At 50.7% G+C, this 24,047-nt stretch overlaps 1 protein-coding gene across 1 annotated transcript in view; it reads right to left on the bottom strand.

Moving 5' to 3' along the window:
* GRIK3 (glutamate ionotropic receptor kainate type subunit 3) overlaps positions 1 to 24,047 on the bottom strand; it is a 219,943-nt gene that overhangs the window by 50,265 nt on the left and 145,631 nt on the right. The window contains exons 3-7 of the mRNA XM_066269625.1: positions 21,841 to 22,098; positions 16,562 to 16,743; positions 13,160 to 13,213; positions 3,053 to 3,226; positions 2,175 to 2,318 (exon numbers count right to left, since the gene is read on the bottom strand). Of these exons, the coding sequence (XP_066125722.1) occupies positions 2,175 to 2,318; positions 3,053 to 3,226; positions 13,160 to 13,213; positions 16,562 to 16,743; positions 21,841 to 22,098 (812 nt within the window). The remainder of the gene's footprint in view (positions 1 to 2,174; positions 2,319 to 3,052; positions 3,227 to 13,159; positions 13,214 to 16,561; positions 16,744 to 21,840; positions 22,099 to 24,047) is intronic.

Raw genomic sequence — 24,047 nt, 5'->3', positions numbered from 1 at the left:
TATGGCGTGGACAGTGACGATCTTGCTCTTGCCTGGGGTTTACCATTGAGCTTCAAGCATTCCAAGAGGTGAGAGGGTGAACAGAGTGGGGTTCCTGAAACTATAAGGTTTGGAGATCCTCTTTAGCCAAAACCCACCACGGAACAAGAAGCCTTAGCAGTGAGAGATGTGATGCTAGAAACAATAGGAACAGCCCTAAATCTGCTCAGCACTGGCTCTGTGCCGGGCGGTGTCCTGGTTTCACACAGATTGTAACTCACTCAATCCTACAACAACCCCGGTATTACTTCCATTGTGCAGAGGAGGACGTGAGACACAGAGAGGTACAGTAGCTTGTCTAAGGTCACACAGCCTCAAAGTGGTTAGCCTTCAAAGCCACTTTTGTCTGGCTCCTAAGGGTCCCAGGGCTGTGGCTGGAGTCACCAGACCCTCACACTGGCCTCTGGCTACTTAGGAGCTATGGCAGTAGGCGTCAGGCTGCAGAGTTCCCCGAGAACAAGCCGAGGATCACCTGGGGTGTGGACAATTGGATTTCCTCTGCAATTTTGAGGGGATGAATAAGAAGGGACCATCATGGCCCTCTTGTACCAGAACAACTGCTACCACAGCTCCTTCCAGGAGCGAGGAAACTGGTGCCAATGGCTTAATTGCTCCCTCACAATGACTATGAGATGCTGTTTGCCAGGTGATGAAACTGACACTTGGGGATGTCCAAGAACTTGTCTAAAGCCACACAACTGGGAAGAGGTAGAGACAAACTCCAAAGGCATGTATGTCAAACTCTCAAGCCTGTGTCTCATCGTATTCCTGTTAGTGCCATTCTATAGTAGAGGAGGAGCGGTCATTGGCCTCATCCCAAGCAGTCACAGTGAGTGAGGGACCTCAGGGAGAGCCGTCCTGTCCACCGAGTACAAGGTGGTGGCTCTCTTTGTTATTTACCCTCGGAGCGCGGCCGTCCTTTTGCTGTAGGATTACATTCATTAGTGTGATGACTTGATTAATGTCTGCCGAGGCTGTGAGCCCTGTGAGTGCAGGGGCTCATCTGCTTTCGCTCCCTGCCTGGCACCCAGCAGGCCCACACAAATAATCTATGGAATGAAAGAACTCCCAAGGCAGCTGGCTTCATTTCTGGTCCATAGTGACTGCTACAAAGAGGTCATCTATACAGAGTCCTCCTGGATAGCTTCCCCTAAGTGCGCTTGGTGTTGCCTGGGACAGGGTCACTGTCTCTGACCCAGATCTCGTCCCCCTGAACCTTCCTCATCTGCCATTTACTGGGATTTGACTGTGCCCAGCCTGGGGCTAAGTGCTTTGTGCATAGGTTTCCACTGTCTTCCCAACAGCCCTCTGAGGCAGGCACCCTTACTGTCTTCATGATACAGCCGAGGAAACTGAGGCTCAAAGGGTTAGTCATCTCAGCCAAAGTCACACAGCTAGTTGGGATGGAGCCAGGATGCGAGCCCAGACCCATTTTATCTTCATCTGTAAAATGGGAACAACACACTGCCATCCATAGTTTATAAGGACAGCGGTGCTGAAGAGAGTCCTTTGAAATTAAAAGTAGGCACTGTGTGTTTCCATGGTCACCTTCCCAGCAGCAGGACAGGTTTCTGTTCTCTGGTTTCTTGCAATCAGCCCCACGGATGGGACTTCTCCACAGCTGCCACGGGGCCAGGAGAGCTGGGTCCCGGTGGGGACCCTGGCTGGGAAGTTGGCCGGTGGGTGCATGATGTAAAGAGGAGTTTGTTATTTACTGAGCCCCCTCTGCCTCCTCACAGCGCTCACAGCATCCCCGTGAGGTTGGAATGCTTCCTACCACATTGCATAGAGAAGACACCAGGGCTCAGCAAGGTTCCTGAGTTTGCCTGAGGTCGCACAGCCAGAGGTAAAGACCACCCGTTGTTCTTTAAGCCCTGCTGTGTCCTGCTGGCAATGCTGACCACCCACTGAGCACCTACGACTGCCAAGGACCTAGCCCCTCAGTCACCCTGTAAGATTGGTCCTATCACGCCTACTTCCACCCAAGGAAACGGAGGCTCAGAGATGTGAGGCAACTTGCCCAAGTTGATGTGCATTGAAAACTGAACCTGACTCCCAAACCAGGGCCCCTGACCACTCTGCAGCACCAACGACCCCAGGGAGATGGCCCTGCCGGGGGATGGGAGGGCTCTTACCTCCTTGATGAAATTCATGAAGCGGCCACCAAAGCGCCAAGCCTTGTGCCGGTGGCACTGCAGGGAGTTCACGGTCATCTGGGGTGCCCGCTGGTAGCACACAGACACGATGTGGACGGCATCATACAGTAAGGCGGCGTCGGTCTGGGGAGGAGGGCCCAGGGCCTGCCTGAGAGCAGCTCCCGAGAGTTCTCCGCCCACCCTGACCTGTCCCCTTTCCCCACCACAAGCACACTGGGTCCCAGTGAAGAAAAGGCCATGAGGCTCTAGAGGTGACTCTGTCCGTGCGCCTGGTGAGAGAGCAGGCTTGGGCTGACTCTGCTGCTCTGTAGACACCTGGCTCCCACCCTCTGCAGCTCAGACCTTCTGGAAGTCCCTCTCACCTCATCCACTGCCTTGCTGTTGCCTTAGACTGGCCAAACCATCTCCTCCTGTCTCCCCAGCCTCTGCTGGTCACAGCAGAAAGTCCTCCATGCCCAGGACCTACTGGTTCATATCCTAGTTCTCTGTAACCAGCTGTTTACGTGTCTATATTCCCAACCTGGGGATGGACTATGTCTGACTCCTTTGTGTCCTGGGCCCTAGCATAACGTCCACCTGACACATGGCAGGTCAGGAGGAGGGGAGTGGTGGGAGGGAAGAAAGAGACAGGGAGGGAGGAGAGAAGGAAGGAAGGAGAGATGGGAAGGAGGAAGGAAGGAAGGAAGGAAGGAAGGAAGGAAGGAAGGAAGGAAGGAAGGAAGGAAGGAAGGAAGGAAAGGAGGGAGTGAGGAGGGAGGGAAAGAGGGTGGGAAGGAGAGAGGGAAGGAGGGAGGGAAGGAGGGAGGGATAGAGAGAGGGAAGGGGAGCCCCGGGTCTGGCCCGCCCTGCTGCTGTACCATCATCACTCCGTCCAACAGACCGGACTCGGCCCGGGGCGCTGCCTGTAGCCGCTCCATAGACCACTTCTCCACGATGGCTGAGACGTGGGGGTTGTCCACGTTGAGGATCCGGAACCCTGTCAGGTTCACCCCCGAGTAGCGGTAGGGTTCCAGGTCTAACGCGTAAAGATCCTGAGAAAGAGAGGTTCATGGAAATAAAGGAGTGTCCACTGTGAGCTCCAGCCCATCGCCTTACACTCCCTGCTGTCCCCAGAGCCCTCGCTGCGGCTCTGGGGGAGGTGAGGCCAGTGGTGGGGTGCCCCACAGGAACACTGCACTTGGAGTCGACTGGAACCCCATCTGCCTGGTGGCCGACCCCACGTGCTCGCTGCCGGGCCTCTCAGCCTGTTTCTTCATCTACCAAATGGGGACAGTGCCTTCTTTATAAAACGTGGTGAAGCAGTTCATATAAAATGCTTGATAATAGTCATAATGGTCATTCCCTGCAATGGGGGAGGCTCTCGTTGTGGTGCTGGTTCTGGGCATCTCCAGGTCACCCAGAGTGAGGCTGAAGGAAGTATTTTATTCCCCAAAATAGGGTGTTTTAGAAGTTTTTGCTTACAGAGACTCAAAAAGCACAACTGCTCATGCCCTTTGCTTTTCGCCTCCTTGTCTCACCAGCCTCCTGGGAGCTGCTGACTGCTGGTCAGCCTGTCTGTCTGTGGGCCAGGTCAGGTCCAGTCTGGTGCAGTGGACAGGCCCTGGTCTAAGGGCCAGGATAACAGGACTTAATGCATAAGGCAGGCCAGCTTCAGCCCCTCCCTGCAGCCCCGGGGCAGGAGGTACAGACACAGAGGGAGAAGCCAAGTGCTAAGCAGAGAAGAGATGGCGTGCGGAGGTTGGGGGAAGGTAGCATGAAGAGCAGAGCAGAACTCTGTTCTGTTAAGAAAACTCACCCCCAAACTTGGACTTAAGGCAGGAGAACTGCATGGAAACATGGTCTACCTGCCCACCCAGGATTGTGTGATTCTCCAGAGAACACACTTGGGCTTGGCTTTGCTCTCAGCCAATGCTTAAGGGCCAGACTCTAGGTTCACTTGTAGATATTTGTCTGTAAAAAAGATAATCCCTACTGTGGTGGTTTTATTGCCCTGTAGGACATTAATCCATTTTGTATCTAAGCTAGTGGCCTTATTCTGTTCCTCCCGCTCCCAAATACCTAGATACTCAGTCCCCTAAAAGCTTTTTGAGTTAGCACTGACATCCTACTGGTGCCCTTGTTGATGAGTTGATTACACGTTTGACACATTTCATTCTATATTCTATGTTTTTAACTGTTTACAAAAATATACTTTGACACTCTAGGTTGATTCCATCCCACTAATGGGGAAACTGAGTCTAAAGGTCATTGTTTGAGCTCCTCCTCATCTATTGTCTATTCTTCTCCAAACTTTCTCTTCGTCAAGCTGCCTTCCACCCTGACCCCTCATCCATCCTCTCTCCTAGGTCCTCAGGCATAGTCACTCCATCCCATGCTGAGAGAGAGTGCTCGGAGACATTGTCCTTGCCTGTGCATGGCTGCAGACCTCAGGAGGAACACCCAGCCCCACCATAGTCCCAGCTTTGGCTGAGCTGATGATAGCCCATGGACAGGTGATGAGTGAAGAGACCGGAAGCCACGGAGCAGCGCCCCTCCTGTGCTGCCTTCCTCTGGTCTCTAAGCTCTTCCTAACTGATGCTGAACTCATCCTGTTCTTGAACCCCCTAGAATGGCCTCCTTCTCGAGTGCACTATGTCGATTTCCTTGTGGGAGGTTTAGGGAGTAGGGGAGAGGTTTAGGTAGGCTTGAGCACAAGCAAGACAGTTCAGTCCCAGCATTGCCCAGCCAAATATGGCCCTGATTCTAGGCCAGGATTTGAGACGGGGAAGGGATTGGGTGGGAGCAGAAAGCAGGGTCTTGAGCAGATGGGAGATCTCTCCCTGAAGTGGCCAGAGGGTGTCTATATGGCCTTAATCTCAATGAGGGTGGAGGGTGGTCACTGAGTTCAGTCCTACACATGTGGAGTATATCATCTAATCTTCACAATCTCCTGTAAAGTGGGTACTTAGTAGTATTTCCTTTATACGAATGAGAAAACAACCTTGAGGGGTGAAGGAAGTTACCTAAGGTCATAAAGCTCATGAAGGCAGAGCAGAATCTGTTTCAATGGTGTGTTGGAGCTGGCTCACACTGGCTTGTGAGAGCTAATTGTTAGTACTTCTGCCTGACTCTGTGTTAAATGGCATCACATTGGTAGTTTCATATCGGTTATCATAAAAGTATTTATTTTTTCTTTTGTGACAGAGACAAAGAGAGAGTCAGAGAGAGGGACAGATAAGGACAGATATGCAGGAATGAAGAGAGATGAGAAACATCAATTCTTCGTTGTGGTTCCTTTAGTTGTTCATTGATTGCTTTCTCATATGTGCCTCGACCAGGGGGCTACAGCAGAGCAAGTTGACCCCTTGCTCAAGCCAGCAACCTTGGGCTCACGCCAGTAACCATGGGGTCATTTCTGTAATCCCATGCTGAAGCCAGTGACCCTGTGCTCAAGCTGGTGAGCCCACACTCAAGCCAGATGAGCCAGCGCTCAAGCCAGCAACCTTGGGGTTTCAAACCTGGGTCCTCCGTGAACCAGTCAGATGCTCTATCTACTGCACCACTGCCTGGTCAGGCTATCACAGGAGTATTTACACCATGGAAATTGGCAAGGACTACAAATCTGGGGTTCCCCCCCCCTTTTGGAGAGCTGGTTATACACATTTACTAGTACACTATTGTCTGTCCTGTTCAAAAATCCTTGTGCTTTATGTCCCTAATTATTGTCAAACACAACATATGTATCCGAATTGTCGTTGGTGTTTTTTACAGAACGTACAGGTCATAGAAAGCTAGAGTGGGGCCTGGTACGTCTGTGTATTGAGAAAGCCATTACTCTTAAGCTATTACTTCTGACAGAGAAACACACGGAGAAAGAGACGTGGGCTTAGATGGGGATACCTGTGGGATCAGGAGGGCAGCAGCAAGGAGGGGGGAGCACAGCCAGAAGAAAGGCTTCCCTTCCCGCAGCTCCTCCCTGAGTACAGCTCACTGAGGTGGCCCAGGGAATGGCGAGGAGTATAGACCATGGGGCCAGGCTGTCTGGGTTCAAGTTTCATCTACTCTTCTTACCACAGTTTCCTCATCTGCAAAATGGGGATGATAGTAATACCTACCATATAAGGTTGTCATGGAGAAGAAATGGCTTAATCAATGTACTGAGAACATGTCTGGTGCATGGTATATATACTTTATGGAAATGTGACAAATATTCATATTCTGCCTTCTCTGGTGGTGAGTGTGATGTCTACTGGACATAGCTCCCAGTGACATTATTGGGTTATTGGAGGAGAGACGCAGACATGACCTGGGTCCTTCCTCCCTTACCCCTCTTGGCAACATAACAATCATGATGAGTTAATGTTTACTGAGCACCCATAAGCCTCAGAACAACAGGCCCTGTTCTAAGTGCCTTCTATGTATTAACTCAGTTCACATTTCCACCTTACTAGGAGGGTATTATCACCTCATTTATGAATCCAACCCTGTTACTCATATTTCAATGAATCCTTCTTGCTTCCTCAGAAAAAAAGTGTGAATTCTTAGTATAGTTTACAAAGCTCTTGACTCCTCTGCCCTCACTTTTCTCCCTATACCCTTCCAATTTCTGCCCAGAACACCAACCACTTCCGTCATCCCTGCACTTTCCTTGCTGGCCCTTGGCCCTATCCTGAAGCTTCCCATTCCCTGAGCCAGTGTCTTTGTGTGTATTCTATCCCTAGGCTAGAACACTTGTCTTTTCAACTCTTCTTGGATGTGCTATTCTCTGAGGTTCAGCTCAAGCATCACCTCTTCCAGGAAGCCTTCTTGACTATCCTCTACATATGTGTGATAGGGTGAGTCAGGGGTGCTTCTGCTCTTATCCTGGGCCTCTGGGATTTAACTCCAATGATAACAATTGTCTCTGTCTGCTTCTGTCTCCCATATAAACCCTTGAGCCAAATACACCTGTCAACCAAATGAAAATAAGGTTCAGCCAGCCGAGTAGCTTTCTGGGGCAGCTAAACATCACTGGGAAGAGTCTGAGGTGGAGAGATTCGTGTTTCACATCCACCTCTCAGGGGGAGCTCTTTATGGGGAAGAAAGTTAGGAGTGGTTTGGTAAATTACCCAGGATGGAGGATGAAACCCTCTAAGGTGATTGCTTCAGGAACTTGAGATCTTACTTAAACCACTTTTGAAGGAGGTGGGTCTGGGAAGATGGAGGGCTTTTGTTTTGCAAAGCAGTGTCTGCAAGTCTGGGGCCAGAGCTGAACTGCTGGGGCCATAGAAGAGAAGCGGAGCTCTGCCACCAGGGGGCACCCTCCTCACTCTTCCCTCGCACAGGGCTCAGCCTGTTTCCCCGTTCATTGTGGACCTGACACCTAAGGCCTGAAAGATGTGGAAGCATTAGCCTGCTTAGGGCCTTTGTGACACGGCTCTCCCTCCTCTGGGACCAGAGGACCACTAGACTCAGTGGGAAGGGTGCATCTCTGCCTCTAGTGGGGGCTTGGATACTGGTGATAACAGCCCTTCTGGTCTCCGGATGCATCCTTCGTTCTGCTGACACCTACACAGAGGCTGTAGGCAATCACAGCCGGAGAGGCGGCACAAAGGGGTGGCGGTGCTGGGGTCACCTTCTTCCCTGTCACCTCGAGCCTGGGCTTAGCTACAAAGTGCTCTAGGGCTTGTGGCACCAAATGCGTCATCCCTGTGACATGGGGACAGTGACAACAGGGAGCGGGTAAAGAGGCGTCTTTGTCCAGCTCTGATGTTTTTTATTCAAACCGCCCCAGGCTGAGACCCCAAATGCTGTACATATTGAACTATGAGCAACCTTGCTGCTTGGCAAAAAGTTGCTGTTCTCCATGCCAAATGTTGACACACTGAATTCAGTATCGACGAGGGACCTTTTAGAAACATTCAGCATAACATAATAGACTAATTCATTAGCACCCCATGGGTCTGACTGAGTAGAAGCTGAAGCTCGGAAAACATTGCCTTAAGGAATGACAGATGAAAATATCTTCCCCATGATATAACTGTTATTGCTGAGAAGTGGCATTAATTGTGATTGCTTATCTATTAATTTATTATAATTCTTTTTTTTTTTTTCTTTTTTTTTTTACCTCCAGGCTTTTCCCTACATATGACATGTACCGGGGGCTCAGCTGGGGCTGATGAACGCGAGGTTATCTGGGAACGGCTCAAAGCTGGCTGGGACAGATAATGGCAGCTGGGGTAATTAACATGTCTTCTGCATGGGAGAAGCAAATTTGGAGATTATTTTAGAGATGAAGAGTTGGTGACATGGGTTTCCTGGAGGGAGGGAGGTAAATGCCAAATGCCACTGCCTTGCCAATACAGCCTGTGACCGACCAATGGGCAGAAGTAGAATCACCAGGGAGATGCTTAAACCAACAGGGCTGGAAGGAGAGTCCTGTAGTTGGAGCTGGAAGCAGGACATGGGCTGGGGGAGAGGACCCATGGGACATAGCTGACGCCTTGGCATGTGGGGGCCATTTACTACACTGTAGAAGTGTTTGTATTACGGGGGTTGTGCTTCTCTGCAAAAATCTACTCTCCTTTCCTCTCTGAGAGGTGTGAGGAGGAAGGGCTGGAACAGCCATGGGCAAGACTGGAAGTCAGGAACCAAGGCCTCTGTCACTGATCTGCTGTGAGATTCTGGGCAGATCACTCAACCTCTCTGGTCTCAGACTTTCCCGTCAATCAATAGGGAATGCAAACTCTGCTCTGTGAAGAGGAAAATCAATGATGTGGAGAAAGGGCTTTGGAACCTGTGAAGTGTGGGTGCTGTTGGGATTTGTGAAGGCTCTGTTGCCCCTATTAGTGTCAATCACCAGGCCAGGATCATCGCAGCCAGCTCTGTAGAATGGGAGCCGGCCAGAGGAGGCTGGCCAGCACTTCCTGCAGCTCCTGGCATGACAGGCTTCAGCAGGGGGCTTGGAGCTGGACAGCTCCCAGCTGGTAACAAACTTGCTCTGCACCTTGCTTGCTGAATGACCTCTCTGAGCCTCAGTTTCTATTTTTCCGTAAAGCTGGGAAAGCCAGACCTCCTTTGGAGAGCTGGATTTGGATGAAATGAGGTATGCTGAGTACACAGAAAACACAAGCAGGAATTCATTTAATTAATCGATTTAACTCATACAGAGAACAAAATGCCAAGCACTTTTCTAAGCACTTTACTGATGTCAACAGATTTAATGCTCAGCGTAACCATCTTGTGGGGTAGTGTTCTTGGACAATGTTATAGATGGGGAAACGAGGCAGAGAGAGGTGGCCTGCCCGAGGAAGTGAAAAAAATCTCAATTATAACTCAGGTAGACAGGCACCATAGTCCATGGTCTTAACTGTTGCTGTGATGAAGATGTTGATAATTTCACTAATTACTTACTACTTCGTATTGTAGTCATTCATTCATTCAGGCATTCACGAACACCTACTATATACCAGACATTATTTGGGCACTAGAGATATAGAGGTAAATTGGGCACAGCCCTTGATCCTTACACGCACAAAGGAAGCCACCAGCTGGTGAGCTTTGTGTTCAATCCATCTCTGCCCATCCCTTCCCATCCAAGTGCCGAACTTAGTACCTGCGACCTGCTGGGCATTTGTATATGGCAGCTGGATAGGTGAGTAAATGAGGACTGAATTAAAGAATTGAAAAGTTAAGAGATGCAGACAGTGTCTTGACGTAGAGGAGAGACCCTGGGGTGCCATGATCCTGCCTTGCTCCTCCCTCCAAGAACTCTAACTGTGACCCTAGTTGGGCAATAGCATTAAAGTGGAGCACACTGAGGTGATGTCTTTTCCAGACTCTTGTTTAGAAGTTGGGCCACTGGGCTGTGGGGCCAAATCTTTAGGCCATGTTGTTTCTCAGCTCCCTGAGGCCTTGGAGTGAAGTATGAGCCACGTAGAGATGGTTTTAACTGAATGTTTGGAGCTAGGATTGGGAACAAGGATCAAGAGAGGGCTTATCCACAGGCCTTGTGTGGACAGAGTAGAGGAGGGGCCATACTCAGGTGGGTGAAGAAGATGTGCGGATTTTGTGCCTACTGCTTCTAAAGGACACTCCCAGTGCTTCACGCCTATTGCTTGGTGGCCATGCCTTGGATTCTGTAAGCCTACTGTGCTCCCCTTCCCACCAACAGACCTCAGCTGATTGGCCAAGGAGTGGTTGCCTGTCCCAAGGGTGGTTTGTCCAATCTAGTTGATGACCCAGCCTCCATCCTGGGGATATTTGAAAATGGGGGGTGGTGTTTATTTATCTGTCACCAAGCCTGGAAATTAGAAGGTGAGAAAATTTATGGTGGGCAGAACATTCTGGATTGATGAACTATCCAGCCCCAAATGCCTATATGGCACCCCACTGACTGGGGGAAAGCGTGTAACACTCAGAGAACGGGGTGGTGAGAAGTGGCAGAAGCAGAATGGATGGTCGGGTGGGATGTGACAAGCTCAGGGCATCTGTGACGTGCTGGAGTTTCCAGGAATGGAGACTTTGATTAAGGAGCAGAGACCAAGGTAGGGGGAGGAAGCAACGGGGCGGGAGATGGGGACAGGAGGGACACTGGCTGAGTCTCAGTGCAAAGGGCTGGAACCATCATCCCATCCTGTCCAGAGTTGCTTTGGGTCTAGAGCCACCCCCCTGCCTGCTCTGTGGCCTGATGGTTGATTCTCAAACCCCTGATGACTTGAGCTGACTTGAATGAGTTCTGTTCCTTGAAACAAAAAAACGACCAAATAAAGGATCGGAGGCCCCGAAACATCACAACCACTTATTCCCATTTTACAGACAAGAAAACTGAGGCTCAGGGAGGTCAAGTAATCTTCCCAAACAGAAGTAGAATATCAGGACATGGCGGCTTCATCCCCCCTCCTCTCATCCTGATCTGTGCTCCAAGGCTTGCTCCTCTCTCACTGTGCGGGAGTCGTGTGGAGGGTGGACGGGCATGGTGTGCGGTGGACCTCAGCAGTCCCAGCCGGTCTGCCTGCTCCTGCCGTGTCCCCTTGTACCTCCTTTGTATTTTCCCATCAAAGGCTTTGTCACAGCTACTCAGAGTGGGGAGAACTCGGAGAGGTGAGCCAGCAGGGTACAAGTGTGAGAAGAAAGCGCTGAGTTACTGACACAGGGACGAGTGGAACCCCTAAAAGCTGGAAGTTGGTCTCAGCACTCTCGGAGTCCAGGATGGAGTGGATGGGGCTGTCATGCTGGCACAGGGCCTTGGGCTTTTGGGGTACCCCACCCACCTTCCCAGCCTTGCTCCTCTGCCCGGCACCCAGCCCCGAACAGGTAGAATATTGGGGCATGTCGGCCTCATGCCCCAGCCTCCAGTGACTTTCCGGGACACAGCATGGCTGGGAGAAGCTGGCTTGGATGGGCAGGAATCCAGAAGTGACTCAGTCACCAGTTTCTGGGATTCCTTTCTCCTTACACAGTCCCCGGCAGGTCCCCAGGTCTGAGCTCTGGATCAGGAGAATGCAGTGTGGCTCGTGAGCTCTGCCATGGGCCCAGGGGACAGTGGGTGGGGAGTGCAGAAAGGTGACAAGCAGTGATGTGTTGGTAAATGCTTAATAAACAGCTCTCAGGGGAGAGGGAAGTGAAAAAAGAAACCTTATTTGTAGCTTTCGCCACCTCCTAAGGTATGAATACTCCCAATCTCAAGCCAATCTGAAGCCGTCTAGGTGATGTTACTAACTGTGGAGTTGGGAAGAACGAACACAACTGGCTTTCACACTCTGCCAGAGCGAGTCGGCTCCAGCACTCCACCGACGAGCTAGCCTGCCTCTTAGCCTTTGCTTATGCTGATTCCTCTATGTGGCATACCTTTCTTCTTTTTCCTTGGTGAATTCCTACTGATCCTTCAAGGCCTAGCTCAAGCATCTGCTTTCTGATAAAGACTGCCTCAAATTTCCCCCCTTCTGCTAGGCCCTCAGCATCTGGCGTCCCCTCCACTGTGCCCCATGTGATGGCACAAGCCTGCTGTGTAAGCCGGACACAGAAATACAGACGGACAGGGCGGGGGGGCTCCTTGAGGACTGGGCCGCAGTGTTGGTCATCTCGAGATAACTCTGCTGAGCACAGAGCTCGGAGAGGAATGCTCACTGGGCGCCGGATGAAGGAAGGAACAGTCAGAGGCCTGCAGGGCTGGAGCGGTGAGGCTAATGCAGGCAGCCGGAGCTTGTTTCAGCAACAGGGTGGTTAGCAATGCTGTCACTTGCGCCAGACCCGGGCTGGGTGAAAGAGTCCACCCCGAGCCCCTGCGAGGTTACAAGGCATCTGGATCCAAGGCAGGGTGTCTGGGTGTTGGTGCCCCTTTGGCACAGGGATGTCTTCATTCCGCTGATCTCAGACCACAACTAATTATCCTAATGGGTTTAAATGGCCCTAAATGTTCTCAGAGTTTGGACAAGACCCATTTGGAGCTTGTGGGTGGGCTGGCTCGGCTGACAGTGAGTGGGCAGACTGCACCACGGATGCTATAGGAATTCAAAGTGGCCATTATTGTTGTTGTTAGAGGCCTGAGACATGCGTGGGAAGTGTGGGTTAGGGCCAAGGGTCAACATAATGCGAGCTAATACTCCTACGGCTGTTACATGAACCAGGCATTGCTCTCAGAATTTAGTTTATTAACTCATTGGGTCCTCACAACCATCCTAGGAGGGAGAACTCATTACTATGTCCATTTTGCAGCGGAAGAAACTGAGGCAGGGAGGTTAAGTGACTTCCCCAATGTCTCAAAGCCAGGGAGGCAGAGGGGCTCCTGTTCATGGCAGGGAGTCGCTACTCTTAGTCACACATAATGTCACTTCTCACAGTGGGTGGGCCACAAAGACATCCTCATGCCTTTACCTGGGGCCACACTTCCAGCCTCCAGAAGGCAGGTCTGGCCTGGACCTCCTCTGGCTGCAGCCCCCGGAGGAGCCCCACCCCGCCCCGCCCCGCCCCGCCCCACCCCGCACCAGGACCCGGAGGTACATTACCAGCGTGGTGAATATGAAGTGGTAGTACTCGGTCATCATGCCCATGGCCATGGCCTGCGGGAAAGCAGAGTGTCAGCCACCTGCAGGGAGTACCCGAGCAGCCCCCACTCCCGTGCCACCCCAGGGCCGAGGACTGGGTGGCGGGACAGACTGGCAGTGGGCTGGGGGAGGCTGGTCACTTGGAGTGGGATATTGTCTGAGACCCCCTCCAAACAGTGATCAAGACTGGCTGGCAGACAACAGTGGATTTCACATGGTATTGAGCAGTATAATCACTTGGGACCAATTAAAATGCAGACTCTTAGGCCACACTCTCCGAAGATGCCAAATTCTGCAGGGCTAGGCAGGGCCTGGTTGCCCATTTTTTTAGTAAGCATCTCTGGGCCTGCCACACAATCCCAATCTGACAGCTTTTCAAGTGCCCTGACTCCGCTCAGCTGAGCCCAGCATCCCTGCTCTAGAGATAGGTGTTCAGGGGCCCTGTCCCCACCAGCCCTGCCAGGCTCAGGGGGGTCTGTCCTCTGCCCACGAAGCAGGCCATGTGGTTGCCATGGAATCCCTACACACCACCAGGAAGTCTACATTACAGACGTTTTATTAGAAGCCTATAATCTATAACACTAATGACCATCATGCATCTTCTACAGAGTTCCTCAGGATGCTGGGCCCACAAAGTGCTCTGGGTTAAAAATGTCACTGGGTCAAGTATACTTAGAAAATGTCGCACATCCTCTCCCCCTTTGGAGATTTACAGCTTGTACCCACAGGTTAGAGCAGCATGGCCAACATACGGCCCCAGATTCGGCCCGCGTAATGAGTTTATGCAGCCTGCGATTAAATTTTTAATATTCTTCGCTACTTTAAAATCTCAGCTACTCAGAAGTGGAAGGAAGTGTCTTTGATGATTGGAAATCAAGATATTTAAGAAGATAGTGATATGCGGAAAAGAATTCTAGGGTTAACTTCCAATAATTGGTTGGATGAATTCGTGATACTTCTTTATTTTTTAAAAAATTTCGTTATAAAGATTTACAACTTTTGTACTTGTCTGTATTCAGTATGAACTGTTTGACGTTTAGCAGCGATGTGAAACCCACATTCTTTTAGGCGGAGTTTGCCAGTGCGTACCCAAGGTCAAACAATTCGTTATTTTTATTGTCAAGTGTGCTGAATCAAGTGGCATTTAACATAGACTAGTGGTCCCCAACTTTTTTTGTGCCACGGACTGGTTTAATGTCAGAAAATATTTTCATGGACCAGCCTTTAGGGTGGGACGGATAAATACCACGTGACCGAGACAAGCGTCAAGAGTGAGTCTTAGATGAATGTAATAGAGGGAATCTGGTCATTTAAAAAAAATAAAACATCATTCAGACTTAAATATAAATAAAATGGAAATAATGTAAGTTATTTATTCTTCCTCTGTGACCGGTACCAAATGGCCCACGGACCAGTACCGGTCCGCGGCCTGGGGATTGGGGACTACTGGCATAGATAATAGCTGCAGTTGATAACTGAAAACGCGTCCAGGCTGTTTGTAAAATGAAATAATTGTTTTATTTGCGATATAACCCCTTCAAGCTCATTCTATTAATTAAATATTATTTCGATTGATTGTGATACAGTTTGGATATTTATACAGTATGTAATTATATTTTTATTAAAATAATATTGTATATTAAAACTTTTTTCACTCACATTTATTCATAAACAAATTACATAATAAAATTTTGTTTACTTAAATGAATCGTTTTTGTATTTAACATTTTTTAATTTTAATATTTTGTCTGGCCCGTGAAAAAAGTTTTCTTTCTCATCTGGCCCGGGGGCAAAAACTGTTGGCCACGCCTGGGTTAGAGGCTCGGAGAAATGCTCAGTAGGCAGACACGCTTATCTTGTTTAGTTCAGTGTTTAGCTGAGCCCAGAATCTTTGTTTTAAATTATAAACGTTTTCAAGTCAGATGGGCCTGGGAGTAAATTCTGACATGCAGGCTGGATGGCTGAGGGCCCCTTACTTCTCCCTTGAGCCTCAGTTTCCTCTCTTGTAAACGGGGCCTGGTAACCAACCCCACTTCCCAGTGTGTCAGTAAGTGAGGAGCTTTGTGTACCTTGCTCACAGTGCTGCCTTAGAAAACCAGAGTTGTGACTGTCATCACTGTTACCCATGCTGGCAAGATAGGAATGCCCTGGCACAGTTGGCCTGGGGGATGGGGGTTTAGAGATTTCTGGGGAGCAGTGAAGATGTCCTGCACCCAGAGCCGACCAGGTGTCGGCACCAGCATAAACTCTTTCCCTGTCTCATCTCTCGGAATCCTACGTAACATTGTGTGTGTGGGGGGATCACTCACTCGGTCCACAGAGGAGGGGATTACTCTGGGGACACTTGCTCTTGGCAAAAGAAAAATTCAAATTCTCCAATGAGCTTTTTAATCACCATGTGAAGGAAGTTGCTGTAGGGTTTCCTCTGGGGTAGACAGAAGCTGCCATTGGCTTGGGCACCCCTTGCAGACTCAACTGAAGGTGGGGCTGGAACCCCCTTCCCCAGGTCTCGAACACTCCCAGCCCTTGCTCAGCATGTCTTCCACTCTACTCCATGTCCCCTTCCTGCCACCTGCCTCTCAGGGTGTCATGTGTAGGACCCCTCAGAATACCTCCTCCTCCACCAGGGATGCTACGGGACCACATCATTGCCTTTTGCACAAAGCACTGGCTCCAGTCGGAGTGGTTTGGTTTCTCTGTGGCACCCTCGGAAGGGGTGGTGGGCAATTTGTCCATTTCTTTCTTAGGGGGCTGGCAGAGCTTGGCTGTGGCTCCTGTCATGCCACACTGGGCTGTGTCCAGGACCAGGGGCCCATCCAGGATTGGGAGCCGTTCTCGCTCCCCACCATCACTGCAGAGCCAAGCAGGTGGTGCGAGGAACCTTGATAAACCTCCTAGTTATGGGAGAGCAACACCGAGTGCCGCGGGCTATGGCACTCGGTGAGATTCCTCTCTGGACGAGGCAGTGAGGTGCTCTGGGGGCTGTGTATGATACTCCAGGCCTCTCTCCTGGTGTTGTCCCATGTGGCCTCAGGCCCCTCTCTGCAGCCCCTGCCTCCTGCCTGCACCGACGTGGCACGGAAAGCAGCAATTACTCAGCACCCTGCCTGCGCCAAACCTGGCTGTGGCTGCTCAGCCATTATCTTCCTCCATCCTCACACCAACTTGGACTATAAAAACCACTGGGTTTATTTTGTTGCTGCTGTAACAGAGGCTCAGAGAGACAAAGTGGCTGCCCAAGGCCATACAGCCTACAAGAGACAGACTGGGGGTTAAACTGAGGTCTGGTCAACATCATGCCTGTGTTTGGGGAAGGGGCAGGCAGATCCCCAGCACCCGTCCTGCTGGCCATGGTGCACGCACCTGCTTAAGGATCTGGGCAGCCATGGTGTGGCTGCAGTCGAAGATGATGCGGAATTCCCGGCCTCGCTTCATCTCCTTGAGCAGGGGGCGTGAGTCATCAGAGTCCAGGGGGAGCTGGCGGATCTTCAGGCGGATGTTGTATCTCGATGGAGCCATGATGAGTTCCTGCAGTCGGATGAGCCCTGAGAAGCCCCGGGGCACAAAAGACATGTGTACACATATGTATACACAGCAACAGGGTCCCATAGACTCAGGTATATACACATGCCTGTCTGTGTCTGAAGATGCGGACTCATGGTCCACAGAGATATGTGCATGTGCAGGCCACAGCTACACATGTCTAGACACACACACTAGCACATTCAGGCATAGACATGTGCATTCAGCTGTACACGCCTGCACATGCATATAGATGTGTGTGCACATACAAACATGTGTTTACATGCATGTTGGTATGGACAAGGCATATGCTTGGGCTGATAAATGTATGTGTATCTCTGTAGATAAATGTGTGCGCACACAAATACATATACAGACGTGTAAACTCAAATGTAAGCATAGAGCAAATTCTCACTGACCACGCCCACCTGTTCCTCTGATACAGAATGGGTGCAGAGACTTATGAAACCTGAAGCAGATGCCACCTCCCTTCATCCCCTGATCCTGCAACATTGTGAGGCATGGGACATAATCTTCCTAAACACTTCTAGCAACCTGCTGCCAGGATGTGGGCGTAAGTGGCGGCTTCACACTCAACTATACCAACAGCTGGACTGGGTAAGTCCAGGTGGTCCCTGTGTCCAGTCACTACTCTTACCCCCACCCAATAGCCTCCCCACCCTAATGGGCAGACTCTTTGGTAAACCTAACCCATTCTTCCAGGCTTAATGCAACTACCTCCTCCATGACACCTAGCCCTACTCTTCTGTGCAGACAAGATCTTCCCCTCCCCCAACTCAGGGGCCTTCTCCCTAAGCATTAGCCTCCTCTGGCCTCATCTCACTCCTCAGGTCCTGTCCCAAACTCCTTAACATGAGAGGCTGGGTCCCCACTGTCCCTAGCACAGGGTCTGGCACTTAAGTCGTTCTCAACACAAATTTCCATAATTAGATTGACATACTTTTTTTTTCTCCCCACACTGAAAAATCCATCCTCCATCTTAGCATTCTGCAAAACCACTTAATCTGGGGATTTCCAGGGAAAACTAAATGTCACTTCCTAGAGACATATGGCTTGCATAGGTCTAATTAAGTTGATTTCCGTCCCTTTTTCAAGGTTTATTCTTGCTGACGCCTCTCTGCTTTGCCTGGAAGCAGGCCTGCTGGATGCTCTCTCTACCCCCTCCCCAACCCCACTGCAGGGAGGCGCTAAGCCAGCACAGGCCAGGGGACTTTACCCACCCCCCCCCCCACTGCCACTTGCTGGACCCCCTGCTCGTGCTCAGGACTCGGCCTCTGAGTTCCGGCTGCACTGTGCACTCAGCCGTGCTCCACCCTCCCAATACCAGCACTCTGATTTTCCTCTGGGGAGCCACCCTCCCCCTCTCCAAGTCCACATGACCAGGAAGGATCCATCCCCAGCTCCTAAGACACAGCATGTGGCCCCAGCCTGGCCAATCAGGCATAGGTACGGGAGTAGAGGTGGACATGTGACACCAGCTGGTCCTCTTGGAGTGACTTCCAGAAATGTGCTAGAGTAAATGGCAAGATGTACCCCCTCTTCCGTTTACCACCAAATAAGGAGGAATCAGCCCAAGAGTCACCTTGTGGAACCTGAGAAAGGTCCCGACAGGGCACAAGTCAGAGAGGCCAGATAAGAGAAATAAATCCTGATGATACCCATTTGAGCCTCTGAATCAAACAGTACCTGAATTCCTGAACTTTCTAGTTAAGGCAGCCAATAACCACCACTTTCCTACTTTTTTTTTTTTTGCTTACACTAGTTTGTGCTGAATTAAAGTTTTCAACCAACTGTTACAGTGTCCTCTGTCTGGACAGTCCCCTATGCCCCCCTACCCCACAAGCAGCCCACTTCAGAAGCTTTCCAACAGACAGCCCCGTTTCCAAAGCTATTTGTAGTAACACCCCCGCCCCCCCGGGTGTGTTCGGCCTCTGGTCCCATTCCTGAGGGCTGGATGTCAGGAAAGTTCTCTGATTGGTGGCCTTCACTTCGCTGTGCTGGAGAGGATAGAAATATAACCTTGGGACCTATGCCTCCCAAAGAGCTCCCCAGACAAGCTTTGCCATGGCTGCGGGCATCAGGAAGCTCCCATGCTGGAAGCTCTCAGATCCTGGTGGCAGGGTTGGGAAAGGGCTCTGGGGGCCTTGGCAACTGGATAATAAGGGCCCAGTGCCTCTTTTTTATTTATTTTTATTTTTTTATTTCCTGTATTTTTCTGAAGCCGGAAATGGGGAGAGACAATCAGACAGACTCCCGCATGTGCCCGACCGGGATCCACCTGGCACGCCCACCAGGGGGCGATGCTCTGCCCCTCTGGGGCATCGCTCTGTCGCGACCAGAGCCACTCTAGCGCCTGGGGCAGAGGCCAAGGAGCCATCCCCAGCGCCCGGGCCATCTTTGCTCCAATGGAGCCTCGGCTGCAGGAGGGGAAGAGAGAGACAGAGAGGAAGGAGAGGGGGAGGGGTGGAGAAGCAGATGGGCGCTTCTCCTGTGTGCCCTGGCCGGGAATCGAACCCGAGACTTCTGCACGCCAGGCTGATGCTCTACCACTGAGCCAACTGGCCAGGGTAGGGCCCAGTGCCTCTTAATACTAGACTTGATGGAGAAGAGGACAAGGACATCAGTGGATCTGGTGTCCAAAGGAGGAAAAGGTGTCACAAGCTGTCCCCAAACACATACTCAGCCTTACCCCCACTCAAACTAACCTCAGAAATTCTTAGTTTGGCTGACTGATGCTGCCTACTCACACCTGTCACCCCACAAGGCCCCAAGGGTACACTTTGCTCCCACTTGCTCGGTGTTCAGACTCATGCACAATGTCAGCAGGCATATGGGCTTTGAGGACCCAGGACATGAGGACAGGGACAGCCTGGATGCTGGTGCAGAGGCCACCAGAGTTTTCTTGTCAACCAAGTGCATTGTCCCGTGTAATGTATGGTGACCCACATCCTCTAGCAGGAAGTGTCAGACCTCCTTCCCATCAGCGTATTCTCGAAGGAGACCAGAGGCTGTCTCAGCCAACCCCGACAGAAGACTCGGCCCTTTTGTTTGCCCGAGATGAGTCTTCCTTCCTGGCTGCTTCCCTAATCAATCTCTCTCAAAATATCTGCAGTGAATCATGTTGTTGGAATAAATATCTGCAGTGAATCATGTTGTTGGAATCGTGCTTTTCACTTACAAAGCACTTCTGCATTCATTACCCGGCTTAAGCATCTCCCTGTCCTAGAAAGCATGCAGATTAGGGACTTCTGTTCCAGTGTTACAGATAAAGAAACTGAGGCCCGGGGAGGTTAAGTGGCCCTCTCAAGGTTTGTAGCATGCTAGCGATGGGGTCAAAATAGAGGGCCAATCTTTTGCCACCTTGGCCATTTTATCAGGACATAAACCCATCATAAGTCAAGCAGCATCTATGCTATAAAAAGATAACTGCTGTGCTTCCTTCTAGCATGCTGAGAGAGCCATGATTTTGTCTGGGTCCCATAAGATGACTTGAGATTGGACGGAGCCAGTCAATGCAATCTCATTCCCATTTGACTGTGCTCAGGGTAGTAGGCACACTTAGCAGGTGGTCTGTTGGAAGGTTCTGAGACAGACCTTCCTCCCCAGTAAAAGGTATGAGCCACATTAAGAAAGATCCCTGTGGCTCCTACGATACCTGAATCCTGTCTTCCAGCCAGGCTGTCCTTTTGATAAGATGGCCATGCACAGCCGCCTCCTCATTTTTGCTCAGACCATTCCCTCCTCCCGCCGTGCCCTCAGGACTCCTCTTCTTGTCCATCCATCCTCAAGACCTAGCTCATGTCCCTCTCCTTGGGTCAGTCAGTCCATCCAAGGCCACAGAACTTCCTTCCCCCAAGCACCTTTAGTCCCGACTATAAGCGCACGCCACTCAATTCTTAGCTCTGACGGCCTGGAATGACTGACAACCTCTGGGTGGACACCCGCTCCCCTACAACATGATTAGCTTCTCAAAATAAGACGGTGTAACTGCATCCTCATTTCTCCCTCCTGTCTAGTGCCCAACACAGTCTTTCCTAAAAATTTCATTACAGTTTATTTCAACTTGATTTTCAATTTGATTCGATTCAGTTCAACATGCTTTTATAAGCATCTGCACTGTACCAGGCCCTGTGCTAAACCCTGGAGGTGCGGAAAGCTCACGGTCTGGAAGCAGAAACGGGCTCTGAGACAATCATTCAGTGTGGTATGTTATGACAGATAAATCGACAGGGCTGCAGAGACACTGGAGGTGACTTGGAGCTGGGCAGGAGCACTCCTCAATGGCAGAGACCTTGTGCAGCGAGACGGGTGGGGCCTCTGCCTCCCCAGGATCTTCTGTCTGGTGCCTCGGGTATAGCAGGACCTCAATAAATGAGCTAAATCAACAACTGCAGAATGTCTTTTCTGAAGGTTTCTCTCCCCACAATCACCACTCCGCATTAGGAGGTAATCGAACTGACACTGAAGCATAGGCAGCCGAGAGCTGGAGGGCTCTTTCCAGGCTGGATACTTTAGTTCTTGACTTGTCGCGTGGGCAGAGCGGGCCAGATGCATTAAGTGACTTGCCAAGGTCACCCTTTCCTAAGAGGTGGGGCTAAGAAATGAGTTGGGACTCGAGTCTTTGGAAGGAAAGAGGAGAGGAAACAGCTCTGTGCTGCCCAGCTGGGAAGCATCAGATCCGGCACACATGTACGGGCGGGTTTGAGTTCAAAGCCTGCACTCAGGGCCAGCAGGGCTGGCTGCCACTGCAGATGGAGTGTAAGAGGGCAGGCAGGTGTGGGCAAAGGTGCTGGGACCCGGGCGAGTGTGCTGAGTACGGATTTGAGCATGCTGCAGGGGCGGTGGTGGGTGGGGGAGGGATGAGGCAGGTGTGAGGCAGGTACAAGGTGGGCTGGGGCTGAGTGAGGTGGGAGAGGAGCCGGTGTGCACAGGGCTGTGAGTGAGCACAGGGACGAATGTCAGTGTGACTGAATGAAGCTTGGGTGTGAGAGAAAACCTTTTCCCCAGGGACAACTGAGTTGGGTGAGCTGTCAAGAGCCCGATCCTGGGATTCTGCCCTTTGCTCCATAACTCCGGCCTGGTCAGGCCTGGCCACCCACCTGTACTGTCATCATAGACCACGGTGGCCGACCGCCATTTGAGGTACTGAACCAGGTCGAGGATGGCGTGGCTGAGAGAGGCGTAGTCAGGGTAGAGGTTCACGTAGAAGGTGTCCTTGTTGTCCAGTGGGTGGTGCTTCCAGCGCAGCTGTATGTGGGGCACCTCCAGGGCATTGCAGATAGACTGGACGGCGTTGGTGCAGGAGCCCTGCGATGGCCCAAAGATCGCCACCACGCCCAGGGCCAGCTGGTCGCAGGCTGCAACAGAGGGCGAGAAAGGATGGTACAGGGGTCAGTGCTGGGTCTTATGAGGCAGCTGGGGAAATTGGGGTCCACAGTTCTGATGATCTCATAAACACATGAGTGAAGCCGCACCTGGAACACTGTGAGGGCGGATGACTGACAACCTCTCTGAATCTCCGTTTCCTCATCTAGAAACTGAGGTTGTCATAGTTTCTGCCTCATGGGGTCATAGGAAGTTGAACAAGATAATGCATATAAGACCCTCAGCACAGCGCTCATGAAAGAGAAGTGATGGTTACCTTTGATGTCATCACCGTGATTGGCATCACCAGCTCTGTACCACGCCCTGTTCTGGGTGGGAACTTGAGAGGCAAATAGAAACGAAATACCTACTTGCTGAGGAGTTTTAAACTTAAACCCACAGCCCCGACGACCTGTTTTCTAAAATTCAACTTGTACATCTCACCTCTCACTCAACATTGCCACCTGGGTGTCTAAAAGGCACCTCAGACCAACATGTCCAAAATGTAACCCCCTCTTCTCCTCCAAGCCTCTCCCATCTTGGTAAATGAAGCTCCACTGTCCCACCCAGGGCCTCAGGCCAAAAACCCTAGTCTGTCTTGATGCCTCTTGTTTTCTCATATCCTACATCCTAATCCAGTGGTTCTCAAAGTGTGCGTCAGGGCACACTGGTGTGCCCTAGAAGATTTCCAGGTGTGCCCTATGGTATTCCAGAGAAATATGTGCCTGTTGGGGACCAAAAAACCAACAGGATTTTTGGATTTTAGATTTTTGGAGGACAGAGGTGTGAGGAATTGGCTGTCTGACATTCTGCCCAACTCCCCACCTCACTTGCCTGATTAGGTTGCAAAAGGCTGTTAAGCTGTGGTGCTGGATTGTTTACACTACCCCCCCATGTTCCCGGAAAGACTGGAGGCAAGTTTCTTCTATCCTTTGTTTGGTGTAAAGTTAAGATGATACGTATGGTGGGGGTTTTCTGCACTCAACACAATTAAGAGTAAAAAGAGAGGAATTCTTCAACATATTGGTGAGGAAATGAGAGTTTGCCTTTCAAATATATGCCAAAACATTGAAGAAATTGCTAGGACACATCAGGCTCATGTTTCTCATAAACACAGGAATAAAAAAACTTAACACATTTGCACCGGAACCTGCCGAATTTACTAAATCTTACTAAGAATGTATCTATATATATAAAAAGATAACTTTTTGTCACTTTTTAATTTTTTTTTAAATTTTATTTATTCATTTTTAGAAAGGAGAGAGAGAGAGAGAGAAGGGGGAGGAGCTGGAAGCATCAACTCCCATGTGTGCCTTGACCAGGCAAGCCCAGGGTTTCGAACCGGCGACCTCAGCATTTCCAGGTCTACGCTTTATCCACTGCACCACCACAGGTCAGGCCACTTTTTTATTTTTTAACCCCTCTTTTTTATGAATTCTAAAAAGCATACCTCAAAAAATGTAACATAAAAATATTTTTTAATGTCAGAATAAATTTAATTTTGTCGTATTTATTTCATTTAATTACCATAAAAGCACACTTGGACTTTATACTTTTTTTTTTTTTTTTTTGTATTTTTCTGAAGCTGGAAATGGGGAGAGACAGTCAGACAGACTCCCGCATGCGCCCGACCAGGATCCACCCGGCACGCCCACCAGGGGGCGACGCTCTGCCCACCAGGGGGCAATGCTCTGCCCCTCCGGGGCGTCACTCTGTTGCTACCAGAGCCACTCTAGCACCTGGGGCAGAGGCCAAGGAGCCATCCCCAGCGCCTGGGCCATCTTTGCTCCAATGGAGCCTGGCTGCGGGAGGGGAAGAGAGAGAGGAAGGAGAGGGGGAGGGGTGGAGAAGCAGATGGGCGCTTCTCCTGTGTGCCCTGGCCGGGAATCGAACCCAGGACTTCTGCACGCCAGGCCGACGCTCTACCACTTAGCCAACCGGC

This window comes from Saccopteryx bilineata, chromosome 3, assembly GCF_036850765.1.
Source record: "Saccopteryx bilineata isolate mSacBil1 chromosome 3, mSacBil1_pri_phased_curated, whole genome shotgun sequence".
NCBI classification, from domain to species: Eukaryota; Metazoa; Chordata; class Mammalia; order Chiroptera; family Emballonuridae; genus Saccopteryx; species Saccopteryx bilineata.
Note: the sequence above shows the minus strand (reverse complement) of the source record. Positions and strands in the feature narration are given on the sequence as shown.